A 23,041-nucleotide genomic window follows, 5' to 3' on the forward strand; every position below is an offset into this window, starting at 1 on the left:
TTCTTTAAAAAATATTTTTGTCACTTCACTGAGATTTTTGGGGAGGAAGAGAAAGTAAACATGGGATTGGATCATCTCAGAGACCACATAGATAATATTAGAATGCAAGAATGTTTTAGCTTTACATATGCAGGAAATTTTGGAGTAGTTTCAGTGCGGGGGGAAAAATTTGTGAATTTGGAATGGCTGGTTGATAGGATTGTGATAGAATTTGGGGATTCTTTTGAAAGAATAGTAATGCCTAGTAGTTTTACATCAAAACCCACATCCTTAAGTAGATTAGTCAGGAGCAAAAGAAGAAAAAGTCAAGATTACAAAATTATTTTGTTTTTTCTCCCCCCTTTACAATGTCTACTTGAGGAATAAAATTTGGATCTTTTGTATTTTGGTTTGTTTTTGCTTTATCATACACAAACTGTATGAAATCAGGAGATATTTTAAATATACATATATGTGTGTATATGTGTGTGTGTGTGTGTGTGTGTAGTATGTGTATGTGTGTATAGTATGTGTATATATGTTTTGGGGGTGGGGATTGAACTCAGGGGCACTCAACCACTGAGCCCCAGCCCTACTGTTTTATTTAGAGACAGTGGAGTCTGAAAGAGTCTCATTGAGTTGCTTAACTCCTTGCTGTTGCTGAGGCTGGCTTTGAACTCTGCATCCTCCTGTCTCAGCCTCCTGAGCTGCTGGGATTACAAGCATGTGCCACCGGCTTAGATCAGGATATATTAAGGTTACATTTTTTTCCTGCAAAATTTTGAGTCCGATGATGATGATGATGATGATGGCGGTGATAGTTTTCTTTTTATAAGAGATGAGATTTCACAATGTTGCACAGGCTGGTTTTGATCTTCTGGGCTCAAATAATCCTGCCTCAGCTTCCTGATTATAGGCATACTCCACAAACCCTGGTTTGACTTTTAGATTTGTTATGAGGGTCACCTTTAGTTATAGCTTGCTCCTTCTCCTGTGCTTTTTATTTTTTATTTATTTATTTACAAAATATTTATTTATTTTTTAGGTGTAGATGGACACACAACACAATGCCTTTATTTTTATGTGGTGCTGAGGATTGAACTTGGGTCCCGCCCGTGCTAGGCGAGCGCTCTACCACTGAGCCACAATCCCAGCCCCTGTGCTTTTTATTTTTTAAATTATTTTATTTGTTCTTTTTACATAGGCATAACAGTAGAAAGTATTTTGGTATGTTATACATACGTGGAGTATCACTTATTCTAATTAGGATCCTATTCTTGTGGATGCACATGATGTAGAGTAATCTGGTCATTTATTCAAATACAAGGTTAAGAAAGTTATGCTGATTAATACTACTGTCCTTCCTATTCCCTCTCCCCTCCCTTCCCTTTGTCTAATCCAGTTCTCCCTTACTTTTGTTTAACTGTCATTCTTGTTGACATTTTTGTTGTCATACACAGTTCATATTTGAATAGGCAGTTCATTTCCCTTGGCAATAGCATATAGATTTTTTCTAAACTTATATAATTTTTAAAAATTATATAATTTAAAAAATATTTTTAGTTGTAGATAGACACAATACCTTTATTTTGTTTATTTAGTTTTTTATGTTGTGCTGGGGTGCCGAAGTCTGGCTGGGCACAAATAACTGAGAGATCCCAAGCCACTTGTAGATTCAAACAAGAACGAACTTTATTCCCCAACCCACGTGAACTCCACCGGAACTCCGCGAGAACTCAATGGGAACTCAATGGAAACTCCGCTAGAACTCAAAAGAAGTGGGCACCCGAGGCAGCTGGAGCCGCCCCTTCTGGCAAAATGCCAGGCACCATCTTGACCTGGCCGTGACTCTCAACACTGGGGATTGAACCCAGTTCCTCACGCATGCTGGGCAAGCACTCTACCACTGAGCCACACAATCCCAGTCCTAGATTATATAATTTTGAAAATGCATGTTTTAAGTAATAACTTTGCACTACTTTTTATTGAGTTCTTTTAATTCATTTTTGAATCACAGTAACTCTTACGTTATTTGGAAATATTTGGAATGGAATCAAAACTTGTGCTGTCTAGGAGTTATGATCTAAAACGGGTACAGTGCAAAGGTACCAGACAAAGGAGTATACACCCTGGAGGAGGGGGAAGCAAAAGTGACTTTTTGTTCACACAAGCCATTTTTTTTAAAAAAATTATAGTTGTAGATAGACAATATGCCTTTATTTGTTAGTTTTTTTATGTGGTGCTAAGGATAGAACCCAGTGCCTCATACATGCTAGCTAAGTACTCTGCCACTGAGCTACAGCCCTAGCCCTTCACATAAGCCATTTAATGCATGAGGAAGAAGTTATTTAAAAATCTTTGTCTTTTTTTGTTTTAAATAATATATTCTGGAAGTACAGTATAGGATTATATAAAAAAAATTCAAAGTACCAGTACCACTTCCTAGATGTAATCTGCTATTTGTTGCGTGTTCTTCCAGATTTTTTCCTCTGTGTATATACTGTTCTGTATTATGGGTCATAATATATTGGTATTCTTTTGTCTACTACTGTTTCAAGTTTGTTTAAAGCTACCTCTTTGATTAACAGTTACTTAGTATCCCACTTCCACTGTATGAAAATATAATAATTTGTTTAATCAATTTCTGGCCACTATATTTCTTTGGTCAAAAAAAATGGGTAAACAATGATTACTTTTTGTTTATATATGTTTATTTACATACACATATATATTTTGTGTACTTGTGTGAGCTTAAACTTTTTGACAATATATGAAAAACTGTGATCCTGCTTGGCCTTTTATCAATCCTATTGAAGTTGAACATTTTTATTATGGGGAGTTATATTTCTTTCCTAAATTTCCTGCTTTTGTTCTGTGGTTATTTTTTTTTTCAGATATTTTTCTTTTTTTGTGGTTGTTGTTGTAGTTGGACACAACACATATATTTTATTTATTTTTATGTGGTGCTGAGGATTGAACCCAGGGCCTTGTACATGCTAGGTGAGCGCTCTACCGCTGACCCACAATCTCAGCCCTGTTCTGTGGTCATTTTTAAATTTTGGTTATTGGCTTTTTTTTCCAGATTGAAGAGTTCTTTACATATTAAGATATTTACTCTTTTTATATGTATGCATATCTCCTGCCTCCCAGCTATTCTTTTGTAGTGTTATACAGTTAGATAGCCAACACTAGCTAGGTTACCAGTGTTGCTGTGTGACCTTGGGCACATTATTTACTTCCTTACTTTGCTCGTTTGAAAATTGAGATAATGTAATTAGCATGAAGCTAGTAGCTAAAAAATGGTATTCATGTACTCAAAAAATTGTTAGCAGGGCTGGGGTTGTGGTTCAATGGAAGAGCACTTTACCTAGCATGTGTAAGGCACTGGGTTCGCTCCTCAGCACCACACAAAAAAATAAAGTTTAGAAAATTGTTGGCAGTCTTCATTATTAGTCTTCTGGGTTTCACTGAATGGGTGAATTTAAGATATTCACTCATCTATCAAACTAGAAAAGCAAAGTGAGCAATGTTATTTATAATAGACTACTGTTGTAATGTTTTAAAGAGGAAAAATAATTTATGTGTATTTTCTTGTAATCATAGGATATACTGAAAGGATACACCGTAATGTTGGTTGCTATAGGAAAGAGAACTGAGAGAGAAGACAACTTTTTTTTTTCCCCCTTGTACTGGGGATTGAACCCAGAGGCACTTTACCACTGAGTCACATCCCCAGCCCTTTTTATTTTTTATTTTGAAATAGGGTCTTGATAAGTTGTTTAGGGCCTCTGTAAATTGCTGAGGCTGGCCTACAAACTTTCTATCCTCCTGTCTCACCCTCCTGAGTTGCTGGGATTACAGGCATGCACCACCATGCCCAGCTGGAAGTGTTTCTAATTTGTCTTTATTTTTTCTTGAGCTCACCTTTATTACAATACTCTTTAAATTACTATTGTTTTATTATTCCATTCCTGGTAGTGTTAGTCACTGGTTTATTACTCTGCTTTTTTCAGACTTTGACAGTTCTGGGCTGTGTATTCTTTTGGATGAACTTTATAATCATTCTGTGAAGTTCAAAAAGAAATCTTTTGAGGTTTTTACTGAGAATACTGACTATTGATAGAGAATACTGAAATTGTAGGTTAAGTTTGGTAAACTTGATATCTTTGTGTCCTTTTTACCTTGTGTTAAAATAAATTTTTGTCCCTTGGTAAAATTTCAAACTTTGTTTCAAATAAGCCCTATACATGTATTGTTTATTTCTCTTTTCAACAAATATGGTAGGGAATCAAGGGAATTTATATTCTAGTGGGGGAAGACAAAATATAATCAAATACAGTTTTCCATTTTAGATTATGACATAAAGGACCCAAAAGGGGGATGTAATAGTAACTGGTAGGAGTTTACCCTGTAGGGTGATGGGAAAGGTTCTTCTGGGAGATGACATTTGAACCATGGTCCTAAGTTTAAGGAGGAGCCAGCCACATGAATGAGCCTGGGCCAGCATTCCAGGGGAGTGTAAAGGAGGACAAAGGCCTCAGGCTAGGAAGGGCTTGGCTGCTTGGTAGAGAAACTGAAAGGAACCACAAGTTGCCTAGCTTAGTGAGCAATTGGGAGAGTAAACAGACCAAATTAAGTTGGGCCTTGCAGGTCACCTAAAGTTGCTTGGATTTTATTGTAGTGCGCAAGAAGCCCTTGGGGAGTCTTATGCAGGAGAGTGACATGTTCTGATTTATGGTTTAAAAAGAATACTGGAAGTCCATCAACAATGTGTGTGTGTGTGTGTGTATGTGTGTGTATTGTATATATTATAAAGTGTATATATGTTATAAAGAATACTGGGCTTTTTTTGAGTTGAGAGTATTGAAGTAGTAAATCTAGTTAGTTTTTTTTGTTTGTTTGTTTTGTTCTGTTTCTGTTTTTTGCAGCTAGAAGTAAGGATGGCAGAAGTTGTGGTGAAGTTGGGAGGCTTAGGGTCTGTGTGGAAAGAAGAGGGAATGGGACTTGCTGTTGGAGTGTATTGCGAGCCAAGCACTGTTAGCTGCTACCCTCACAGGTATCTGTGACATGTTTTGTCTGCTCCCCATAGAATCAAATCTTATAAAGTCAAATGTATTTTTCCTACTTTATTTTGGTATATACCTTAGAAATGAAGCCTGTTCATTAGTCTTGTTTTGTTTAGTAGCCTTTAGAAGTCTTTGTTAGTGGGTAAAAGGTGAGGCAAATAACATAATCTTTTAAGATCCTGTCTCTAGCAGGGTGCTGTGGTGTAGGCCTGTAATCCCAGTTACTCAGGCTAAGAGAGGAGGATCACAGGTTGAGACCATATTAAAAAGCTTAAAAAAGGGTTGGAGTTGTGGCTCAGTGGTAGAGCACTTGCGCAGCATGTGTTCTCGACACCACATATAAATAAATGAATAAAATAAAGGTCCATCAACATCTAAAAAAATATTTAAAAAAAAAAAGCTTTAAAAAAGGGTGGGTAGGAATGTAGCTCAGTGGTAGAACACTTGCATAGCATATGAGGCAATTCCTAGCATCATCCCCCCCACCCAAAAAAAAAGAAAAAAAGGGTATCTGTTTCTGAATTTTATACAAAAAAATTAGCTTGGAGAATTTAGCCTTTCTCTGTAGCCTTAGAATAATGGAATCAGACTTTTAGGTGAGTTTATATACACAATCTTAGTATGTTCCCTTGTATAGAACAAAATTTCAATACATGGTAACCATAATTTTCCTTAGATACTGTATCTGTTGACTCAGGCCCAGCATCTATAAATTAAATATTTTTCTGATCTCAATACACTGTTCTTTTTTGTGTTAGTTCAGGAGAGATTTGGCAAGTGGTCTTTCATTTGGCTTTGAAATGTATTTGTTTTTGTAGTTGAAGGAAGGAGTGTTTTCCATATCTACTGTTTCAAGTCAGCTTATTCAATATAGTGCACCTATACCACAGTTCTCAGTTGAGTGGTTATCTAGCACTACTGTCTTGGGAAAGTTTTCCTTTCTCATTTTATGTAGGCGGGGAAGCAACATGCTTTTTTTTTTTTTAATTCAAGACATGATAATTTTGGATAAGGCACATACTCATAGATGGATCAAATAATTATGTAAGAACATAATTAAAGTTTTTCTTTTAGTATCATAGTTTGTTAGGGTTAGGGTATTTAACTTAAAAGGATTTTTTTTCTGCTGGGTACAGTGACTCATGCCCATAATCCCAGCAACTCAGGAGGCTGAAGCTGGAGGCAAATTTGAGGCCAGCCTCAGCAATGTAGCAATGCCCTGTCTCAAAATAAAAAATAAAAAGAGCTGGGGATATAGCTTGGTGGTAATATGTTATAAAGAATACTGTGCTTTTTTTGAGTTGAGAGTATTGAAGTAGGAAATCTAGTTAGTTTTTTTTTTGTTGTTGTTGTTTTGTTCTGTTTCTGTTTTTGCAGCTAGATGTAGGATGGCAGAAGTTGTGGTAGAGAAGTTCACCTGGGTTCAATGCCCAGTAAACCACCTCCATTGTGCCCCCCCATTTTTTTTTTTTTTTTTTGCCAGCTCCTGTTTATCTGCCTGACTTCTAAGAAAGATGTCATAAGAGGCTACAAATAAAATACTTGGCCTTCCCTCGGGACATCCCCCTCATCACCCAGCCAATGAGAAGAATGCTTTGCTTTACTTTATAGGAGAAAATTTATTCCCAGTCAGCACCACTGTGATCTTGTACAAAATTACAGAATTCCTTTAGGTGATTTCTAGTTTCTCCTCTTCTGGAGGCTGAACTGAGACTCAAGAGGTTGACTTTCAGAGTGGTATTGTAGTTCAGTGGTAGAGCACTACCTCTCATGTATGAGGCACCGGATTTGATCCTTAGCACCACATAACCACATAAAAATAAATAAATAATATAAAGGTGTTGTGTCCATCTACAACTTAAAAAAAAAAAAAAGTTTCTTGAATTCATCCCCAGAAGGGTTTCAGCTGGTTGGGATACCTAGATAATTGGTTCTTCTTAGCTTTTCCCTGTATAATATGCTCGTGGAGTTGGACTGCTAGATCTGGGCTGCTTTGTGGGAATTAGTGAAACCTAATTTGCTTCAGTTTAGTAAAAATTTTACCATCCACAGTGTCATTCCCCTTTCCTGTACTTTTATGTACAGGTTTTATTACTTGGTCAGTTAAAATTGAATTGCATATTTTATAGGCTCCTTTTTCTCCTTTGGTGAAATGTGGGCTTCACCTCTATTGTGACCCTTGGTGGATTCATCCTTGCTCATCTGCAGTCTTGCCACAGTGAAGTATATTTTTAGCTTTTTTTCCGAGATAGCTTAGGCCACCTTGAAAGCTTATCCAAGTACATTTTGGTTATGCAAAGATTGTAGGCCAAAAGCCAGGAGTTCCTGGTTAGAGGAGGATTAGCTTTTTATTTTTGGAAGATTGTGTTTGAAATTTTGTTTTTGCAAGCTATGTTTCCTGTTGAGTAGATGTGTGTGTTTGTTTAATATGGGAAGATTCAAGCAGTAATTTAAACAGACCAATTTCATTTTGCCATATTTTATGTCTGTTTGCAAGACAGAGGTTAGTTCTGGGATTATCTGTAGAATTCAGATATAATGTACTCTTGTCACTTATAGCAATGACACATCATTTTTTATTCCCATCCTAAAACATGATTATGTATGTTGGTGTTTATGGTATGAGGCAGTTGTTCATAAAACCTTGACCTGGTTTCTTAGACAAGTCACAGAAGTTTTACATTTCATTTGTCAAGCATGTAACCCTAAGTTAATGAGTTTTGGTGCCAAGGACTGAATTTATAATTTGACACTGCCACTTAAGGCAGTTCCCTTCCCCATTTAGCTCTAAGTTTAAATTGGGTTATTTTATTTCAGTTGGTTTCAAACTGTAAAGTGTTCTGTAGAAGTATCTTGGTGACCCAGGATTGGAATTTTAGGGGTGGAGGAAAGGACAGGGAGCTACGGGAAGGGGAGCCTGAAAAGATTCTCAGTGAATCGGTATATTTTTCCTTTGTATTTTTTATACTTTCGGCTTCTTTGTAAGATTTCTGAGAAGAGTGCTACTTAGAAAACAAAAGGATCTGAACACTTGCTGTGTTTTAGGGATAGGTTTTGAGGAAGCAGGCTATAGTGGTCTCCTGACTGCAGTTCATATGAGGACAGGAAGGACCTGCTGTGACCCATAAATTTTTATGCCAGTAGGGGCAAATCTTATTTTGTTATTGTATAGTTGCCTCCTGTGTTGGACCGATAGAATATTTATTTATTTACTTATTTAGTATGGTGCTGGGGATTGAACCCAGGGCCTTATGCATGCTAGACAAGCAGCACTCTACCAACTGAGCTATACCCTCAGCCCCCTGATAGAACTTTTAAGTAAGCTTGACTTTATTTTATTTTTGAGATATTAGGTTAAACTTGACAAAACTTAGGACATGAACAAAGGTTTTAACAAAGTGAAAAATGGACAAATCACCTCATATTTGAGTGTCATTGAGGGCAGGTGTTGAGTCTAGACTCACTATTGCTGAAAATTAGAATCTCCCTAAATTCATAATACATGGATTCTATATATATATATATATATATATATATATATATAGAATACACACACACACACACACACACACACATATATATATATATATCACTATTAATAAAAAATTAGATGACCCTGGTCTAAGATCTTTTCTTTTGCCTCTTCATTCCATTTATAGCTTTATGTACTTGGGATGTCTTGAGTTGCATTTTTCAGAATTACTTTGGAAAACTTTTACAAAATATGCATGAACAGTCATATAATGAAATAATCTGTAGTAACAGGAAAAACCAAGTATTTATGTCATGAGATAATTGCCAAGATATATTAAGTAATAAAAGAAAGATTATGGAACAGTATATATCTACTATATCTACTATGCTACGATTTATGTAAGAGAAAAATGTGTGTGCATGTACATGCTCCTGCATATGTAGAATGTTTCTAAAGGATACTCTAGAAACTAATTTTGGTTACTTGCTGGGAGGACAGTATTAGTTAAAGGACAAGAGGTAAGGCAATGTTTTACTTTGTTTTTTTCTAATACATTTAAAAAGTCTTAAGTCATGCATGTAATATTTATTTCCAAAAAATTATTTAAAAAAAACCATAAATACCCTCTTTCCCCAATACAACAGCAAATCCCAAAAGAAAAGCCAAATAAATGTTGGCTTTCCACTATTCACCTGAAGGAGGTGCAGGTATATATATGAGGGGAAACACCCAGGTGGTATTAATGTATGGTCCCACCAAACACCTCAATTCCTCAATGTGATTCACTACTTGCTGAGAAAGCTGCAAAGCATTGCAGAGAACACTACCTTCTTCCCCGCCTCCCTTTTTTTGCCACTGACAACTGATATTGGAGGAATTACTGAATCTTTCTGGTCTTTAGATATCTCATCTGTAAAATCAGTGTTGTATGGGTAATTGCAAAACCTCCTGACCCTCACATTTGCTGACTTCCATGCCTTGGACCTTGAAGGAAGTAAGTGGGAGATAGGCCAAGGGAATTGATAGTCAGTCTTCTCACATTCTCTAAAGAAAAATGAAATAAATAGTAAGGATGATATATTTAATTATGATAGTCATTATCACATTGTATAAGATAAAATTTTAAATAAAAGTTCTTCAAGTTTTGTTTTCAACTTAGATTCAATGTCATTTATCTAGAAAACTTTTATTTTTGTGGTTTTAAGAATTGAATCCAGGACTGGGGCTGTGGCTCAGTGGTAGGTAGACCGCTTGCCTAGCATGCGTGGGGCACTGGTTTCAATCTTCAGCACCACATAAGAATAAACAAATAAAATAAAGACATTCTGTCCATCTACAACTACAAAAAAAAAAAAAAAAAAAAAAAGCAGGGTCTTCTGTGTGCTAGGAAAGCATTCTAACCCACTGAGCTACACCCCCAGTCCTTTTTACTTTTTATTTTGAGACAAGGTCTTGCTAATGTGCCCAGGCTGTCCTTGAACTTGTGATCTTCCTACCTCAGCTTCCCAGGTTGCTGGGATTACAGGCATATGCCACTATAATTTTATTTTTAATGCATTTTATTTTAAAAACCTAACTGGGTAAATACTTGATTAAAATGGGGCAGTTGATCAGATTGGCTTGCTGAATTTTTTTCCCCTGAATTTGCTCTCTTTCCAAATTCTTTGAAATGGTGGAAACAAAATTAAAAGTTTATTAAGAATCACAAAATATTAAATAGGTAGACATTATATATAATTTTCATTCTCATTATATATAATTTTTTTTTTGCAGCGGGGGAGGTACCTGGGATTGAATTCAGGGGCACTTGGCCACTGAGCCACATCCCCAGCCCAATTTTGAATTTTATTTAGGGGCAGGGTCTCACTGAGTTGCTTAGTGCCTCACTTTTGCTGAGGCTGGTTTTTTGAATTTGTGATCCTCCTGCCTCAGCCTCCCGAGCCACTGGGATTACAGGCATGTGCCGCCGTGCCTGGTTATATAGATAATTCTTATCCTAATATATACGAATGCATGTATTTGCATATAAAAATTTGACATGTAATCAATAGTATTTATACGTATATTCCACACACATTTTTCTACCACATATAATATTCTATCTTAATTATATGCACACATTTTATTTGCCATCATAGAACATAACCATATAAATCATTTTAGGGTAGAAGTACTCAATAGTATAAAGATTTTTCTCCATGTAGTCAGACTATGAATTCAGTATTTTCATTCAGTATTTTATGGGACCTGACAGTGTGACCCTGATACTTGTGTGAAAGAGTAAATGTACTAGTTGTGAAAGGTGATTCAGGCTTTGAAAGTAGAAGCAACAACAAAGCATAGTGCGGGGAAACTTGCCAATCTAGATATAAAAACCTCATAATGCTATTGTAATTTTAAAAGTATGACATGGCATAGGAAAAGTCGAATCAAATTCATGAGTCTGAAGTTGTGGATGAGTGGGAATATCCTTCTTCATAATAAAGATGATTTTTGTTATTTATTATTTCAGTCCTATAAAAATGTGCAGAGACTTGTGTAACAAATGTTCACCTACCTACTAACTATATTCAAGAAAATTTAATATTGTTATATTCCCATCATTTTTTTATTTTAAGAAAGTGTTGTAGGTGGAGGACAGGACATCTACAACTGTCCCCTTCCCTCCATTGTTCTCTGTCCTTTTTTTTTTAATTAAAAATTTTTTTTTTGGTTTTCAATGGACCTTTGTTTTATTTATTTATATGAGGTGCTGAGAATTTAACCCAGTATCTCACACATGCTGGGCAAGGGCTCTGCCGCTGAGTCACAACCCCAGCCCCTCTCCTTTCTTCTTTCGATGTAACTATTATCCTGAAGTGGATGTATATGATACACATATTTATGCTTTTATTGTATGTATATTGAAAGTCATAGTAATGTTTTTCCTGTATTTCTAACATGTTACTATTTGGTAAATTCCTACCTTTTTTTTTTTTTGAAGTTTATCTATTTTGAAGCAGGTAACTTTATGCATTGTAACTGCTATATAATATCAGAAGTATAAGAGAAGGCATAATATTTTAATAATTTGGGAAACAGTCTTTAAAAAGATGAAACAAGAATTCCAGAACAAATGTTTATAGCCTAAAGATGGAAAAAGGATTAATGTTTAGAGTGAGCGAGAATGCCAGTTTCTAGAAAACCTGCAAAATCCCATCTTTTCTAGGATAGTTTCATTCTCGTCTTTTGAACTTAAGTGCAAAGGTTGTCTTAGAATATAATTTAATAATCAACCTGGGACAATTTTGAGAATGAAATGGAGAATAACTGCACTGGAACAAGAGGTGTAGATTAGGACTGTTTGAAGAAACCAGAGCACATCAGAGCTGAGATTGGACTTCTATGCTCACCCTACCCCCTCATCCCTTCCTCCGTTTTTGCCCTTCTGTCTGCCTATTGCCTTGTTTTATTTATAACATTTTATCCTATTATTTTATGATTATTTGTTTATTGCCTATGTCTCCTCACAATAAGATAGCATATCTTGCCAGTTTAGGGCTGGGATTGTGGCTCAGTGGTAGAGCGCTTGCCTAGCATGCGTGAGGCACTGGGTTTGATCCCTGGTACCACATAAAATAAATAAATAAAGGTACTGTGTTCACACACACACACACATATATATGATGTATGTATATGCCAGTTTAGAACAGTGGTACGTAGTAGTATATGCCTCAATAAATGTGTGTACATAAATGACATTTTTGTCTTGAATGTTACAATTCTGTGAAGATATGACAGATGTGAAAAATTAAATGATAATGCTATACATAGCATGTTTTTTATATTTTTAATTTTAAATGGACACAATACCTTTATTTGTTTAATTTTGTGTGATCCTGAGGATTTAACCCAATGCCTTATACGTGCTAGGCAAGTGCTCTACCACTGAGCTACAACCCCAGCCCCAGCATGCTTTTTTTAAAAAAAAAAAAAAAAATCAAAATGTTCTCATTTATATGGCCTTTGCCTATTGGCTAAATGTTTTTTATTTTTTGTTTTTGAGAGATAGGGTCTCACTATGATGCCCAGATTGACCTCCAACTCCTGGGTGCAAGTATTCTACCTGCTTCATTCTTTTGAGTAATTGAGGCTACAGATGTGAGCCACCATACCCTGCTTAAATTTTTGTTTGAAAGCATAATTTTCTTAAGCTTGTATTTTGTATATATATTTAAGACAATTCCTAGAAAAGCATATTTTCAAGTAATGTGGTATAAATTGCCATTATTATTATTTTTTTTAAAAAAATCTTTATTTATTTTTATGTGGTGTTGAGGATCGAACCCAATGCCTCACATATGCAAGGCAGGTAGGTGCTCTACCATTGAGCCACAGCCCCAGCCCGTAAATTGCCATTATTCAGAGAGCAAATTTGTACCAATTTATATATGAACTAGGAAAGTGAAAAAAAAATGCCTATTTTCTAAAACTTTCTTCAACACTTGGCATTATTATACATTTTTAAATATACATTATTAATACATACATTAATTTACATTATTAATGTACATTATTGTACTTTTTTATATATTGCTAAGTTTTTGGGAAAAGTGATTTTTTTTGCTTTTTTATGATTATTTATGGTTACTTAACAGCATTATTTCCTTTGCTAATCCAATGTTCCTACAACTTTGTTATTTTTTTAGTGATTTGTAAAAAAAAAAAAGTACATATATAGGTTGTAATGAAATTTTGCCATTTGTAAGATATATCAGTATCTATGTCTGTATCTCTCTCTCTCTCTCTATATATATATAAACATATATATAAACATATGTAAATATATATATGTGTATGTGTGTGTGTGTGTGTGTGTGTGTATATATATATATATATATATATATGGCAGAGCTTTTCCATTGAAGTTATTTTCTGGTTTGTAGTTTGCTTTCTTAAAATGTTTCTATTTTTTTACCCCACTTTTAAAAAATTGGTACATTATAGTTGTACATAATGATAGAATTTGTTGTTACATATTTTTTTTAAATTTCTTTTTTTAGTTGCAGTTGGACACAATACCTTTATTTTATTTGTTTTTATGTTGTGCTGAGGATTGAACCCAACACCTCGAATGTGCTAGGCGAGCACTCTATTGCCGAGCCACAACCCCAGCCCTGTTACCTATTCTTTTTTTTAAAATATTTTTTAGTTGTAGATGGACTCAATACCTTTATTTATCATTATATGGTGCTGAGGATTGAACTCAGGGCCTCACATATTCTAGGCAAGCACTCTACCATTGAGCCACAACCCCAGCCCCCTGTTAGCTATTCTTTTTGTTTTTTTTCCAACATTTATTTTTTAGTTGTAGTTGGGCACAATACCTTTATTTATTTGTTTTTATGTGGTGTTGAGGATTGAACCCAGGGCTTCACACGTGCTGGGCGAGCATTCTACTGCCAAGCCACAACCCCAGCCCCCTGTTCCCTGTTCTTATGTGCACAAGATATAATTTGGCTATTACCACTCTCCAGCACTTCCCCCCTCCTTCCCTGCTTTCCACCCCTTCATCCCTTTCCTTTATTGATCTCCCTTTGATTTTCTTGAGATCCCTGCCCCACTACCATGCTTTTCCTTTTTTTTTTAATATTTATTTTTTAGTTGTAGTTGGGCACAATACCTTCATTTATTTATTTTTAGTTGGCAAGAAGGATCGAACCCAGGGCCTCACACGTGCTAGGCGAATGCTCTACTGCTGAGCCACAACCTCAGCCCCCATGCTTTTCCTTTTTTTCCTGTCTAGCTTCCATATTCAAAAGAACGTAGGATTCTTGACCTGAATATGGCTTATTTCACCTAATATAATGGTCTCTAATTCCATCCATCTTCCAACAATGACATCGTTTCATTTTCCTTTATGGTTGAATAAAACTCCATTGTGTATATATACCACATTTTCTTTATCCATTCATCCACTGATAGTCATCTACCTTGGTTCCATAGTTGGGCTATTGTGAATTGAGCTGCTGTAAACATGAGTATGCGTGTATCACTATAGTTTGATGTAAGTTGAAGCTTTCAATTTTACCATTTATGCGTGGGGGATTGTGGTTAGGATCTTTCTTAGGTTGAAAGTATTGTACATTACCTGGTCTTTTAAAAGAATTTAGATCAGAAATTACTTTGAGGATTTTAGTGTCCTTAATTTCTTTTCTGTATCATAAGCGTCGAGGAGTAAATTATTTAGGATTATGAAGTTCCTTTGCTTATATGAGTTATATATGCTGTTTATCAAATAAGACTAAAGTGAAAATTTAAAGATATTTATTTAAAAACTATATAGGGCTGAGGGCGTAGCTCAGTGGTACTTACCATTTTCGATCCTTAGCACCAATGTATATTGAGCACTACCCATTACATGACATCTTTATGTTGAACAACTATTTAAAAAAAATTGTTAAGAAGAGTGGTGGTGTTTTATATTTTTACTTTAGAAGATAGCTTGATTCTCCCATCTATTTCTACATTCAATGTCTTGCAATATGCTGTTTTGATTAAACTTTATAAAGAAAACCTAACCCCATAGATATACAGTTGAAAAATGGAGGGGTATTTTAACAACTCTTTTTATATAATTGAGGATGTTCTTTGATTTCCCATCAAAACCAGTCAAGTGGTAATTTTTTAAAGGTTGATTATCGTATAGAATCTGAAACCATATCAGTAGGTTTATTATATGTGTGTGTATATGTATGTATATGTTGTAGATGGACACAATATCTTTACTTATTTTTATGTGGTGCTGGATCAGACCTGCTAGGCAAGTTCTCTGTCACTGAGCTACAAATCCAGCCCAATGATTTACATTTTTAAAATGTACTGTATGAAAATTTATTGGTTAGCTTCATGTTTTAGATAAATCATTCATGTAAAATGTTGTAACAATCTGTATTAGTCACTTGGAGAATAAAATGTGAATTATGCAGATATTTCAAATATTGACACGTTTTGTTATATAAAAACCTCACACTTCTTAATTTCACCACTAGTCAGTCTCATAGGAAAAATCTTTAAATGTTCAGATGCTGTCAAGCTCATAGTGACAATACAAGGTGTTCCAAAATTCTTTCTTTTCTCTCTTTAAAAAAAAAAAAAAAAAGAGATTTTTTTTAATATTTATTTTTCAGTTTTTGGTGGACACAACATCTTTATTTTTTATGTGGTGCTGAGGATCAAACCCAGCGCCCTGTGCATGCCAAATGAGCGCGTTACCGCTTGAGCCACATCCCCAGCCCCCAAAATTCTGATTCTCACAAGTATTGGCAGTTGCTTTCCTTGAGTTGATAGACTTTATTCTTTCTTGAAAACTTGCCCATCCTCATTGTCCTCTTATGCTATTATTTTGGGGCCTACCTGTGATTATTTAATAAAGACAATATTTTCTTTGCACAAATATTTATAAATATTCTTGGATTCTTTTTTAAAAATATTTACTTTTTAGCTTTAGATGGACACAATATTTTGTTTTTATGTGGTGCTGAGGATCGAACCCAGTGCCCCACGCATGCCAGGTGAGCACGCTACTACTTGAGCCATATACCTAGCCCTCTTTACAGTTGACTTTTTTTTTTTTTTTTAACAACTCCCAAATTTAGAATCATGTATTTTTGTCTTTATAATATATATGTTTCTTATTTATAGAAAGACATGGCTACCGTGTGCCATGTCTAATGCTAAGATTTTTGGGGGAAAGAAGGGGGCCTAGGGCCTAATGCCTACTAAGCAGATACTGTATCTTATTACTGAGCTATATCCCCATTACCTCATGCTAAAATTTTATGTACTTTTTTTTTTTTTACTTTATATACCTAATTATATCATTAGTCATATATTAAAAGAATATTTTAGAGTGTAAATGAAAAGACCCATTAATGTTTATCCTACCTCAACAACTTCTATGAAGTGAATACATGAGAGAAAACTTTACTGCTAATTGTGGTTTTATTTATATAGCTATAGTTACATTTTGCATAGTATTTTAGTTCTTATGAATTCTCTTTTTTCTCATCCTGTTCAGGTGGTTTCCTAGAAACATGATTGTTGGACTTGATCTCACAGCCCAGTGAGGACTCCTTTACTGATAATGTCAAGTTCAGGTTATCCTCCCAACCAAGGAGCATTCAGCACAGAACAAAGTCGTTATCCTCCCCACTCTGTCCAATACACCTTTCCCAGCACTCGCCACCAGCAGGTAAGAAACAGATGCTGTGCAAATTGCATCTGTATGTATGCTTTTCTTATATAATACATTTGTTGACCAGAAACCAAATGTACTTGCTATTGTAATCGTTTTTTAATGGCAAAAATCATTCTGAAAAAACGAGGACTCAAAGTTTGGGAATTAATTATCTCTCTTTTTATTATCATTTTTTGCCATATTTTAGAGGTTGTATGTGTCTTTTGATTGTAGGAATTGTGGAAAAGAATCAGTTGCCTTGAGTTTCTAGGTCAAGACCTGTTATGTTTCATATTCTGATTGAGTTTTGAGTTGTACAGGTAACTTGGCCTCTCTTAAGTGGTGGCCAGGATAAAGGCCTCTACCTTCTTGATTGATTTGATGGCAGGAAGATGAGTTTGTATTATTGACTTACTTTATGAAAAATAAAATATGAGATGAAATTACAGGTTTAGAGTACACTAGGGATAGTGGTGTAAGAGATTTGAAGAAACTGGAAAGGAAGAGATTAAATGGTCATAACAGGGAATAAGAAGGCAGATTTATCAGCAAAATATAGTTGAATACTGCTACATACCCCTGAGTATTCCTCTGAAGTGTGGGCATAATTACACAGCAAGGTTAGACATAGGTAGTTCTGTGTAGGGAAATATTTAGTCTTTTATCACTAAGTGTGTTAGTTGTATGTTTTGCTGTTAATCTTTTTTGGTTAAAGAAGTTGCTTTCTGTTCCTAGTTTGAGAATTTTATCATGATTAGATCTTGAGTTTTGGTTGCATGTTCTTCCTGTTCCAGTGCTGTTCTGATTACTAGTTTTGTAGGTTATTTTAATTTTTAAATTATTTTTGGTACCAGAAATTGAACTCAACTCAGGGGCACTTAACCACTGAGTTGTATTCCCAACCTTTTTTTTCTTTTTCTTTTTCTTTTTGGAGACAGGGTCTTGGTAAATTGCCTAGGGCCTTGCTAAATTGCTGAGGTTGGCTTTTAACTTGCAGTTCTACGGCCTCAGCCTCCAGAGCCACTAGGATTACATCTGTGTGCCACTATGCCTGGCTAGGTTATTTTTTAAAAAAGCAACTTCATTGTGTGTGTGTGTATATAATGCAGCCATTTTATGATATATACATATTTTGACAAATTCAAATGCCCATAAACTCACCACCAAAATGGAGGTAAAGAACATTTTTATCATGCCAGAAAATTCTTATATACCTCATCCAGGTCAGTCTTCCTCCCCAACTTTCAGCGGTCTGACCTCCCATAAAACCACCAATCTGCTCTGTCATAATAGATTATATTTATTGTGCATTTCATATGGACTCTTCTGATGGCTTCTTTTCCTTCCCATAATATTTTTGAGATTTAGTCATGTCTGGCATTTTTCAGTATTAACTTTTTATTGCTAGATATGGATGTTACCTATTCTAGTTTTTAGTTATATTTTCTAAATTATTTTATTTATAATATCTATATTGTTATATATAGATTACATACAGAAGTACTGCCTTATTTTCCTTAGCAGTGTCCTTTGGTGATCATACATTTAAAATTTTTTATGAGGTCTAATTCTTTTATATTTTGTGCTTTTTGAGTTGTATCTTAAGTTTTTGCCAAACTTAAGGTTACTAAGACTTTCTATGTTTCCTTCTGTAAGTGTTATAATTTTAGGCTTTACATTTCTGTTTTGAATTAAGTTTTGTATGTGAACTGAGTTAAAAAGTTAAGTTTCAGGTTTTCATCATTAAGAATGATGTTAGCTGGGGCTGGGGTTGTGGCTCAGTGGTAGAGGGTTTGCCTAACATGTGTGAGGCACTGGCTTTGATCCTCAGCACCATATAAAAGTAAATAAATAAAAGAAAGACTTTAAAAAAAATAATGTTAGCTCAACTCAAAGTGGATCAAGGACATAGGCATTAGACCAGAAACCTGTGCCTACTAAAAGAAAAAGTAGGCTCAAATCTCCATCATGTTGTCTTAGGAACCAGATTTCTCAACAAAACTCCTAAAGTGTAAGAAGTAAAATCAAGAATCAAGAAATGGATGGTATCAACCTAAAAAGCTTCTTCACAACAAAGGAAACAATCAAGAATGTGAAGAGAGAGCCCACAGAATGGAAGAAAATCTTTTGTCACCTGCACTTCAGATAGAGCATTAATCTCTAGGATATATAAATAACTCAGAAATCTTTTTTTAAATATTTTGTTAATTTAGTTGTAGTTGGACACAGTACCTTTAATTTATTTTTATGTTGTGCTGAGGATCGAACTCGGGGCTTCGCACATGCTAGGTGAGCCCTCTATTGCTGAGCCACAACCCCAGCCCACTCAAAAATCTTAACACTAAAAAAGCAAATAACCCAATCAATAAATTAGCAAAGGAACTGAACAGACACTTCACAGAAGAAATGATTGGTCAACAAATTATGAAAAAAATGTTCAACATCTCTACTAATTAGAGAAATACAAATTAAAACAACACTGAGATTTCATCTTATTCCAGTCAGAATGGCAATTACCAAAAATACAAGGAACAATAAATGTTGGCGAGGATGTGGGGAAGAAGGTATACTCATACATTGCTGATGGGACTGCAAATTGGTGAAATTACTCTGGTAAGCAGTAGGGAGACTTCTCAGAAAACTTGGAATGGAACCACCATTTGACCCATTTATCCTACTCCTTGGTATATACTCAAACAACTTAAAATCAGCATACTACAGTGAGGTGGCCATATTAATGTTTATAGCAGCTCAATTCATAGTAGCCAAGCTATGGAACCAACCGATATGCCCTTCAACAGGAATGGATAAAGAAATGTGGTACATATATGTGATGAAATATTACTTAGCCATAAAGAAGAATGAAATTATGGCATTTGTGGATGGAACTGGAGACTGTCAAGTTAAGTGAAGTAAACCACACCCAAAAAACCAAAGGCCGAATGTTCTCTCTGATATGTAGTTGCTAAATCACAATCAGTGGGAAGAGAATAGAAGTTCACTGGATTAGACAAAGGGGAATGAAGGGAATGAAGGGGATGGGAATAAGAAAGAAGGAATCAGACATTACTTTCCTCTGTGTGTGTGTGTGTGTGTGTGTGTATACTGTTTTAGTTGTAGGTGGACACAAGACCTTTATTTTTATGTGGTGCTGAGAATTGAACCCAGCGCCTCACACATACAAGGCGTGTGCTCTACCACTGAGCCACATCCCCAGCTCCCATTTTTAGTTTTATTTTATCCATTAGTTTGGTTTTCCAATAGCTTTCACAACCAGTGATCTGTTTCTTGTGCAGTTTCCCACCTTCTTTTTTAAAAACTTTTTTATACTTGTTTATGGACCTTTATTTAACCATTTATTTATATGTGGTACTGAGAATCCATACCAGTGCTGCATACATGGTAGGAAAGTGCTCTAACACTGAGCCACAACCCCAGACCTTCAACCTGCTATTAATTTCATCCAATGACATTCTCATTACAGATATTGGATTTTTTTGATTGAAATTTGAATATTTGAATTTTATACACTGTTTTGGTGTTGGTTTTTGTTGTATTCCTTTAAAGAGGGTTGGATTTGTTGATAGACAAATTACCTTTTAGGCTTGTTTTTAATCTCTTAGGGCAGATCTAAAATAGACTTTGTGTTCTAATTTAACCCCTGATTAATTATAAGCTTTTGTCCTCTGGAGGGTCTGTATAGTCACTGAGATTTCTTCACTTTTTGGGGGGTGGGTACCAGGGGTTGAATCCAGAGGCACATCCCCAGCCCCACTTTTTTTTTTTTTTTTTTTGAGACAGGGTCTCTCTAAGTTGCTTAGGTCCTCCCTAAATTGCTGAGGCTTTTGTTTGAACTGAGATCCTCCTGCCTCAGCCTCTTGAGCTGCTGGAATTACAGGCATGAACTACCGTGTCTGGGTTCATATATATGTATATGTGTATTTTTTTTAAAGGTTTTTTTCAAGAGGAGATTCAAATGAATATTGATCTCAAGTGAACTCTGGGAATTATTTGCTTTATGGTTCTCCCTAATTGTTCTTTCATCATAAGTTGTTTGTAATTATTTTCTTTAAAATTGTTTTTGTCCAGCCTTGTGCTTTTTCTATTCAAAGATTTAAAGGAACTGAAATTCATATTTCAAAAAAAATCTTTATATAACTCCCTTCTCTGCCAGACATGGTGTCTCATGCCTGTAATTGGAGCAACTCAGGAGATTGAGACAAGAGGATCTCGGGTTCAGGGCCAGTCTCAGGAATTTAGCGAGATCCTCAGTAACTTAGTAAGACCCTCTCTCAAAATAAAAACTAAAAAGGACTGGGGATGTAGCTCAGTGGTTTTATCCCCACTACCACAAACAAACAAACAAAACTTCTCTTTGGAAGTCTTCTCCAACAATTTTGGTCATCTGACTTCTCCAAACCTGTGCCATTCTTTCTTCCCAACTGTAAGGCAGTGTTTATATTCCCTACCCAAAGCTGCAGTTTGGAAATTGCCTTTAGGTAGAAAGTCTGGAGTATGGCAGGTAGGATTCACCTCGTTTGTTTAGTTTCTCATGGACATTATGTTCTGTGCTGCCTGTTGCCCAGTATGTGAAACTAATTACTACATTATATGAGTAGTTAATTCTGAGTAATATTATTTCCTCAAAACTGGAAGCTATAGAGCTCTATTGTTTCTTTTATTTCACTCTTTACTTTTGGATCAAATTTGTCTTATTGAATTCATCCTCTAGAAATTCTCACATGCCTGGGAGTACAGCTGAGTGAGGGTATGTGTTCAGTTTCTTGCACCACAAAATAAAACCAAAACCAAAATTTCAGAGAGACTATGTGGTTGGTATATTTTTATGAGTTCTTGAATTCTGAAAAGTTTGTAGCCCTAAAATTTGGATGATCTGGTTTTAAAATTTGTAGATTAAAAGTAATTTTCCTCTGGACTTGGAATTTGCTCTAGTCTGTTTGCTTCTATTCATTGGTGATAAAAAGGCTGCTTTTCTTTTTTTTCTTTCTTCCTTCTTTTCTTTTTTTCTAATAGGAAACCTGTTTTATATTTCTTGGAGATTATAGTAAAACTTTTATTTTATCATTGAGTTTCTAAACTTTTCACATGTCCAGTGTGGATTAATTTTTAAATATAATAGTGCTTTTTCCCTGGGCCTTTTTAAATCCAAGGATTATGTTTTTTTCTTACTTCTGAGAAATTCTGTTCTGTTCTGTTCTTAGAAAATCTCTCACCTGTGGAGTTGGATATTTGAACTTATTACTCTAACTCCTTTATTTAATATCTTTATATTTTATATTTTCTCTTTTGTGCTCTAAGCAAACTTCTGTCTTTTTTTTCTTTGCCCTTTACCTTTCTGTTTAACAACTGTTTAATTTCAGTGATCAAATTTTTAATTTCTCTGATCACTATTTGATTTTTTTGAGGATATTATATTCTCATGTATTTTTCTACTTTTGCCTATTCCCTTGGATGTAAATTCTTTTTTCTTTTTTAAAATTCTTTTTTTTATATTTATTTTTTAGTTGGACACAGTATCTTTATTCATTTTTATGTGGTGCTGAGGATCAAACCCAGGGCCTCGCACTTGCTAGGCGAGTGCTCTGCCGCTGAGCCACAACCCCAGCCCTAAATTCTTTTTTCTTTTGGAGGCTTTTTTTTTTTTTTTTTTTTTTTAAATTTTTTTTTTTAAGAGAATTTTAATATTTATTTTTTAGTTATCGGCGGACACAACATCTTTGTTTGTATGTGGTGCTGAGGATAGAACCCGGGCCGCACGCATGCCAGGCGAGCGCGCTACCTCTTGAGCCACATCCCCAGCCCTTTTGGAGGCTTTTAAAAGAATTAAAATTATTTTTGTCTTCGGTGTTTTGTTTTGCTTTGTTGTTTTCAACTTTGTGTCTGTTTTCAACTTTGTATTTGAAAGGTTCTGGACATCTCACTTTAATTTGTTCATGATTTCAAAAATTTTTTGTTGGCACAGAGTTCACATTAACAGAAAAGCCACCATTTAAAGTGTCTAATACAGTGGATTTTAGTGTATTTACTATGTTGTGTAATCATCACTATTGTATAAATTCAGAACATTTCCATCGCCTGAAACAGAACTCCATATCTAATAGCAGTCTCAATTCTCCCCCCCCCCCCCCCCCGCATCCTCTGGCAATCTCTAATCTACTTTATATCTCTATGAATTCGCCTCTTGTACAAATTTAATATAAATGGAATAATATATGTGGCCTTTTTATCTGAATACTTCTTTTTTTAATATATTTTTTAGTTGTCAATAGACTTTATTTATAT

At 35.1% G+C, this 23,041-nt stretch overlaps 1 protein-coding gene across 20 annotated transcripts in view; it reads left to right on the forward strand.

The window, feature by feature from the left end:
- The window catches only part of Ncor1 (nuclear receptor corepressor 1), a 153,486-nt gene that overhangs the window by 6,852 nt on the left and 123,593 nt on the right, over window positions 1-23,041 (forward strand). For all 20 annotated transcript variants that reach the window (XM_046422057.2, XM_046422061.2, XM_058572008.1 and 17 more), the window contains one exon: window positions 16,580-16,753. In XM_046422057.2, the coding sequence (XP_046278013.1) occupies window positions 16,646-16,753 (108 nt within the window). In that variant the 5' untranslated portion in view covers window positions 16,580-16,645. Of the gene's footprint in view, window positions 1-16,579; window positions 16,754-23,041 lie in introns of those variants that run through there.

Source organism: Marmota monax, unplaced genomic scaffold (genome assembly GCF_021218885.2).
Source record: "Marmota monax isolate L192 unplaced genomic scaffold, Marmota_monax_Labrador192_F-V1.1 WCK01_AAM20220418_F8-fsc00311, whole genome shotgun sequence".
Classification (NCBI taxonomy): domain Eukaryota; kingdom Metazoa; phylum Chordata; class Mammalia; order Rodentia; family Sciuridae; genus Marmota; species Marmota monax.